The following is a 7,926-nucleotide window of genomic DNA, read 5'->3' as shown; positions in this document are numbered from 1 at the left end:
CGAGTTCATTTGAGGTTTGGCATTGTCGATGACATTTCGCGCCCTAAGCCCATAGAAAGGGCTCGCACGCATGTCACGACTAATGTCAGCTCAGACGAAAGTCCGAGTGACATATGTTATGCCACCGCCTCAAACTCCATAGCTCGTAAGTTGTCAAAAGGCAAAGTTACTCCATCTACGGCCGCAGTTAATAACAATAGGCCCTCAAATTCTCCCTCTATTGCTTATTGTTTATACTGTAAAAAGAATGGTCACGAGGTCTCAAATTGTGATTTATTTAAAAAAAAAAAAAAAAATTTCTTTTAATGAAAGATGGGATTGGGTTAAAAAAAAAAAAAAAATAATAATAAAGTTTGTCAAAGATGTCTCAAGCGGGGCAAACATTATTATAGGACTTGCAAAGGTAACTGTAGGGTAATAAATTGCAAAGGTGGATATTACCATCATGAGTTACTTCACAAACAGTTAACAAATTCTGTTCATTACAGTTCGACAACTGGCGAACGTGAAGTAAGTTCGGAGAGTGAAGTCGCACCAGTAATTGTGGCGCACGCTCACGGCAGCAGTGTGGTACCGTGCGAGACGCCCTCTCTTTCGCGCTCACTTCTTAAAGTGCTGCCGGTAACTGTAACTGGACCAAAGGGTGAGATGGATATTTACGATTTATTGGATGACGGGTCTACAGTTACTCTGATTGACCAAATAGTAGCCGACACAATCGATGCACAAGGGCCGAAAGGCACTATTCAAGTTAATTGTGTGGGCGGCTTAGCGAAAGATTCTGTAGTAACCTACATTGATATTAACATCAAAGGCAAACACTCTGGCGAAACCTTTAATTTAGAACGGGTTCGCTCAATACCTGATTTGGGTGTAGCATGCCAAACAATTCGTACTGTAGATGTTGCAAAGTTCTCTCATCTTCAGGATTTGGTAAAAGAACTGTCTTACGAGAAAGCCAAGCCTCTCTTAATAATTGGTATTGACAATTGGCATTTGTCATTACCGCATGGCATCCGACGCGGTTCTCGTAACCAACCTGTGGCTGTCCAAACCGTTCTAGGATGGACAATGTTCGGTAGGCTTCCGGGTACATCCGCGGAGTTTATCCATCATAGCTCGGTTTCTGATTTAGAATCGTTAATAAAAGAACATTATCATCTCGATTCGATTGGCATTACAAAAAAAAGGACTTCCACAGCATAAACGATGAGCGGGCTTTGGCTATTTTAAATGAAACTACCCAACGTCTTACTTCAAGTAAGTTTGAGACTGATTTGCTCTGGCCACCTGATATCATCTCAATTCCAAACAGTTATAAATTAGCATTATCCAGAGTTCACTTCACGGACGGATTCCCTAACGGTTTTAAAGTGGTTGCGTAGCGATGCCCGCACGTTTAAGCCGTTTGTTGCTCACCGTGTAGGAGAAATATTAGAGACTACAAATGTTGCCAATTGGCGTTATGTTCCATCGGCCTTAAATGTAGCAGATGATGCTACACGCGGTCTATACTCTCTTTCCTCTTCCTCTCGATGGTATACTGGCCCAGATTTTCTTTTGTCTCCACCAGACGAATGGCCTCGCGAGCCTGCGGTCATTGCTCCACTAGTAATTGAGGAACTAAAACCCGAACACGCGTTAACGCATTTCGGTCGTTGGGTTCGGTTGGTTAGAGCAACCGCTCGTGCACATCATTGTGCTAAAATATTTCGGTCGCTTTTGAAATAACCTCCAAATTCAAAATTAAAGAGTGCTGCCTCTAAGGTCTCCTTCAAAGTTTTGAAACCTCTTTCGGCCACAGAAATCTTGGAGGCCGAGAGGCACCTATTTTTATATACTCAATTAGAATCATTTAAACGCGAATTCTTGAGTCTTACCGCGGGTGTTCCCCCAACTAATCAAAGGAGGCTTAGAGGTCTTGTGTTGATGTTGGGAGAAGACGGTTTAATCCGTTTAAACGGAAGAATTCGTGCTGTATTAAATGCTCCCGCGCAGGACATTAACCCTATTGTCTTAGGCGGTCGACATCTAATTGTAAAACTCCTTCTCGATCACTATCATCTGAAATTTGGTCATGGTAATATCGAGACCGTCGTTAACTTCCTGCGCGGCAAATTTTATATAATAGCTTTACGCCCAAGTGTCAGGTCTGTTGCCAAACAATGCAGTTTCTGTAGGATTAGGAAACTTCTCCCATCTACGCCTCAATTTGGTGATCTTCCTGAAGATAGGTTATCCCATCATCAGCGCGCGTTTTCCTTCTGCGGTCTTGATTACTTCGGTGCAGTTGAAGTAGCCGTTGGGCGCAGACGAGAATAACGCTGGGTAGCTCTATTCACATGCCTTACCATGCCGTTCATTTGGAGATCGTAGGAAGCCTTTCCGCAGATGCTGCTATCATGGCCCTAAGAAGATTTATTGCCCGTAGAGGATGTCCAGCGAGAATCATCTCAGATAACGGCACGGCTTTTGTCGGCGCAGCCAACCAACTCACAGACGTTCTCGACTTCGCAGCCAACCATGAAATAGAGTGGGTCTTCATTTGTCCAGCGGCACCATCAATGGAAGGTGCGTGGGAACGCTTAGTGCGATCAATAAAGTCTGCGCTTTCCGTAACCCTATATTTTTATATACAATTTTTGACATATATTTTTTATTATATTGTTTTGCTACACTGTGTCATATACGCTACCACTAAATACATCTATAATTTTGGTAAGTAATTTTTATTTATATTGCCCTATTTCACTGCCGTTGCCAGCCGTAATAATGTAGGTGATGCAGCATTAGTAGATTCTGCCCCAACTTCCCGTACGTTTGAACGAAGGCCTGAATACTCGCATAACCAGCAATCTAACCGCCCGCGTAGGGCCTACGTTTCCCAGGTACCAGTTTCCAATAAGAAGTGCCATATGTGTAATAGTAATTCCCATTATTTACGTGAATGTCCCCAATTTCGTGATATGAACCCACGTGACCGATCTTATTTTTTTATTAAATCGTCTGGCCTGTGCTATCGATGTTTAGATAAACATTTCATAGCCAATTGCGCACGTGATTACAGGTGTGCTGTCTGTGCTCGGTCCTCCCATCACACCTTACTGTGTTTTAACAATTCTCGAGATCCTGTTTATCCTAACCATCAGAATCTTAATAATACAAATTATCGCAATGCTGCTGTGCATAGTGCACCGCGTACATCACCTCCCCGCACGGTCGGGGGCCGTCCCCCTTATAACAGCCGTACTCCCTGTTGTGATTCGCCATCACCTGCACGTCGAGCTTCTCCTCCTACATACTCGCGACAGGATTGTCGTCATGCGTCCCCTCCCCCGCGGTCACTACCCGAGATAAAACATACCATAAGTCACGTGACCTCCCCGACCGTTCTATGCATACCAACCATAGACGGAATTCGTCCCAATAACTAGGCCCTGTATCCCCTGCACCTGCTTTCTCACCACATATGTCTATTCCCTCCAATTCTCTAGTCCTCCTACCTACCGCCATTATTCATGTCAAATCGGCTTATGGTTATTTTATAGAGGCCCGTGCGTTATGTGATACAGGCGCACAAGGTTGTCTGCTTACTACCGACTTAGCTGTTGAGAGATTGAATGTCCCCTTATCATCAAACTCGGTACCTATTCGCGGTATTGCCAACATTCAATCTGTATATTCCCGCGGGTCTATCTCCCTTACCTTTAAACCAGTTCATAGATCGTATCCTGTTATAACAACCCCTGCAGTAGATGTTGATGTAATTGCGGGCCCCCATCCTGAGATTGAGTTGCCTAGGCCTGTTGTTAATAGTATTAATCACCTTTCCGTAGCGAACCCCTCCTTTTATAAACCAGGGCCTATTGAGGTATTGTTAGGTGCCGACGTGTTCGGTTATCTTATGCAAACTGAAAAATCGATTTCTCTTCCTCATGGTCTGACCGGCCTTTCAACCGTTTTTGGTTGTGTGTTGTCTGGACCTGTTGCTGGTTACCTTAGGACTGAATCCTCTTCTGGCCATTGCTCCGTCCATCTCCTCATTTCTAAGAGTAAGATTGCCCCTATCCGTACTCGTCTCACAATTCCCAAGCTGGAATTGCAAGGAGCTGTGCTCCTCACAAAATTAATTCATCACATTACCATCTGTCTACAGAAGGTAATCGTGTTCGATGCTATCCACAGTTGGACGGATAGCAAAATTGTGCTGGCATGGATAAAGACTCCTCCTCACCTGCTTCAAACATTCGAAGCAAACCGCGTGTCTCAAATCACCTCATCCGATTTCCCTTCCGAGTGGCATCATGTTCTATTAACCCTAGCGATTGCGCTTCCCGAGGTCTTAGGGCATCGTCTCTTCTTAACCATGATCTATGGTGGTCTCCTTCCTGGTTGACAGAATCCCCTAATCATTGGCCTATTGGTGCAGACTTAACAAACAATCCTATTGATTCTTTACCTGGCCTTCGCTGTTTGTTAATTGAAATACCTACGCCAGCTATGGATCTCTCGTTTCTCCTCGACCGGTATAGTTCCTTAAATAAACTAGTCGGAGTGTTAGGCTTTATTCTGCGTTTTATTTATAATGTTAAAAATGTTAATTTACGTGTTACCTTTCTGTTGACGAACGACGTAATTCTTTGTTGATGCTTATTAAAGCCACCCAGTTACATGCATTTTCTAACGAGATAGAATCCTTAAAATGCGGTAATGTTATTAAATCCCCTTTAAAACGGCTGTCGTGTTTCCTAGATGAAAACGGTTTAGTCAGAGTTGGCGGACGTATACGCAATTCTGAACTCCAATACGATGCTAGTCACCCATTTGTTTTACCTAAATCTGGCCCCCTTGTTAAATTAATAATTTCACATTATCATATCGAAAATTCTCATGCTGGTCCTAATGCCTTACATGCTATCCTTTCCCGTGAATACTGGATATTATCGGTCCGACGTGCTAGTCAAAACATAATATTTCATTGTCTATCTTGTTACCGCCTTAAAGCATCCGTATCTCACCCCCCTATGGGTGATCTACCCAGGGACCGGGTTACTTAGGCTAGACAATTTTCTCGTGTTGGCACTGATTTTGCGGGCCCTTTCTATACTAAAGTACAATCCTATCGAAATAAGAAAATAGTAAAGAGTTATCTGTGTGTATTTGTTTGCCTGTCAACTAAAGCGGTACATTTAGAAGTAGTATCCGACCTTACCACTGAATCTTTCCTATCTACCTTTACCCGAATTGTTGCGCGTCGCAGATTACCTACCCTTATACGTTCGGATTGTAGACGAAATTATTTAGGAGCGAGTAACTATATTAGAGAGCTTGATTCATTCCTGTCCCAAAAGCATGATAATCTTGCTTCACAACTAACCCGCAAGAATATAAATTGGGTATTTGACCCACCGGCCTGTCCTTACTGGGGGGGATTGTTTGAAGCAGCCGTTAAGTCTGCCAAGACGCACCTTAAACGAATAATCGGTGAAAATCCCCTTACCTTTGAGGAGTTGACCACTGTATTTGCAAAAATTGAGTCTGTACTTAACTATCGGCCTTTGTGTTCCTTATCTCAAGATCCCAATGATCTTGAAGTGTTAACCCCTGGTCACTTTCTCATTGGTTAACCCCTTACTGCGTTACCCGAGTACCCATTGAGAGACGAGAAGCAGCATCGCATATCACGCTTTCACTTATTGCAACAAATTACTCAACATTTTTGGTCGCGGTGGCATTCAGAGCACCTATCAACCCTTCAAACTCGTAATAAGTGGACTTCTCCTATGAATCCTCCTAATGTTGATGAATTGGTTTTGATAAAGGATGACAACCTCCCTCCTTTGGAGTGGCGTCGCGGACGTATAATACAGTTATTTCCTGGTCAAGACGGTGTATGTAATTCGAGTGGTCAAGGTCAAAACCTCTACTGGTTCCTTAAAACGTTCTCTTACAAAACTGGTACGCGACACAGTCACCTAGATACATAAAATAATAAATGCATTTAATAATGTCTAGTAAGACAAATTCAATATTGTCTACTAGGCACTGCTGTATCTAAACTGTGTCACCCCACCTTACATTTTCCTATTGTTATTTAGTATATAAGATCATTATTTCTATGTACACATTGTCAGTTTATTATCATCTGTAATATACATCGTCTCGACCAGCAACATCGTATTATTCACCCGCAACAGTGGTGACCCCGACGTGATCTGCCCGACGTGATCTGGCCGACGGGAAAACGACGAGATCAAGCAAGAGATCTCTGGCTGACGGCATCCTGCGCAGCACCAACGATTGCACATTTCCACCGGCTTCCCAGAAGCGGGTCTCACCGGTACGGAAATTCAAGAGGCACAAAAATCGTTGGCTACACTGCGCAACAAGGAACCCTGCCATACTACTGACCGCCATATAATACTGGCCAGCTGTTCAACTCATCACAACGTTAACAATGGCTCGTCCTATGCCATTAACAGGAACAAACATGCCTAGTACACCGGGCATGTCTGCCACTAGCTGTATAGAGATCGCTGCAATAACCGTCACAGAGCGGTTACCTGAGTTCTGGACAGACTCGCCACGTTTGTGGTTTGCACAATTTGAGGCAATAATCGCACCTCAAAAACAAGGCGACGAATATAAATATAATACAGTAATATCCAAACTGCCAAAAGAGGTCGTCCACCAAGTCAGCGATATACTTACAAATCCACCACCAGAGAATAAATACTCAGTCATTAAAGACAGATTGATCGACTGTTATGAGGAGAGCGAGCAAAGACGTTTCCACAAACTGCTCGCAGAAATGAACCTGGGAGATCAAAAACCGTCCCAGTTATTGAGGAAAATGAGAGAAGCTGGTTGCGGGAAAATTAATGAGGATACCATCCGACTGTTATGGATGAGGCAGCTTCCTCCATCAGTCACAACCGTTTTAGCGGTTACTGAGCAATTGACGCTGGACAAATTAAGCGAAATGGCCGATCGCATACATGAAAATATGCGATTTAATACAACAATGCAATCAACAGGCACCGCTGACGTAAATACGGTCACACACCTGTCTTCACAACTCGCGACGCTGCAATTAGAAGTTGCTGCACTACGCGAAAATCGATCGCGACACATAAACCGACGCAGCAATTTCCGATCTAGATCAAATTCACGCCGTCAGTCAGCGCATAGACAGAGTAATAATTATTGCTATTATCATCGTAGATTTAAAGAAAAGGCATATAAATGTGACCTGCCGTGCTCCTGGAACCATAAAAGACAGCCGTCGGAAAACTAGGCTCAGCACAGAACAAGGCGGAACTCTGTGCTGTTCACCCGTTTAACCGCCTAGCTATAACCGACTCTAACAGTGGTTATAGATTTTTGGTGGACACTGGAGCAAATATCTCGGTGATCAAAAAGCAAGCACAGACCAATGAGAGCGCTAGCGAATTAAAATTATTCGCCGCAAACGGAACCGTGATAAAGACATACGGGGAAAAAACACTAACCTTAAATTTGGGTTTACGACGTTCCTTCAAATGGAATTTCATCATTGCTGACGTCAAAATGCCTATATTAGGCGCTGATTTTCTAGAGCACTACCGCTTATTGGTAGATATACACGGGAAGAGATTAATAGATAAAGTTACAGAGCTCAAAACGCCTGTAAGTTTCATCAAAGCAAACATTCCCTCTGTTCGCTCCATTGACTCCGAACTGCCTAACTCTATAAGGCAACTTTTGGAAAAATATGAAAAAATCACAAGGCCTACATCAATGAATATTCCCGTACAGCATAAGATCAAACATCACATCATAACAAAAGGATTTCCCGTATGCGCTCGAGCTCGTCCTCTTCCTCCAGATAAATATAAGGCTGCCAAAAAGGAATTTCAGGACATGATAGAAATTGGCATATGCAGA

General features: G+C 43.4%; 1 protein-coding gene across 1 annotated transcript; it reads left to right on the top strand.

Moving 5' to 3' along the window:
* Positions 1 to 6,457: 6,457 nt before the first annotated feature.
* Positions 6,458 to 7,297, top strand: LOC131854797 (uncharacterized). The gene has a single exon (XM_059205962.1). It carries the CDS (start codon positions 6,458 to 6,460, stop codon positions 7,295 to 7,297), a length of 840 nt encoding a protein of 279 aa, XP_059061945.1.
* Positions 7,298 to 7,926: the final 629 nt, after the last annotated feature.

This window comes from Achroia grisella, unplaced genomic scaffold (genome assembly GCF_030625045.1).
Source record: "Achroia grisella isolate CSIRO2021 unplaced genomic scaffold, CSIRO_AGI_Agris_v1 utg1062, whole genome shotgun sequence".
Classification (NCBI taxonomy): Eukaryota; Metazoa; Arthropoda; class Insecta; order Lepidoptera; family Pyralidae; genus Achroia; species Achroia grisella.
This window is presented reverse-complemented; position numbering and strand designations above follow the sequence as displayed.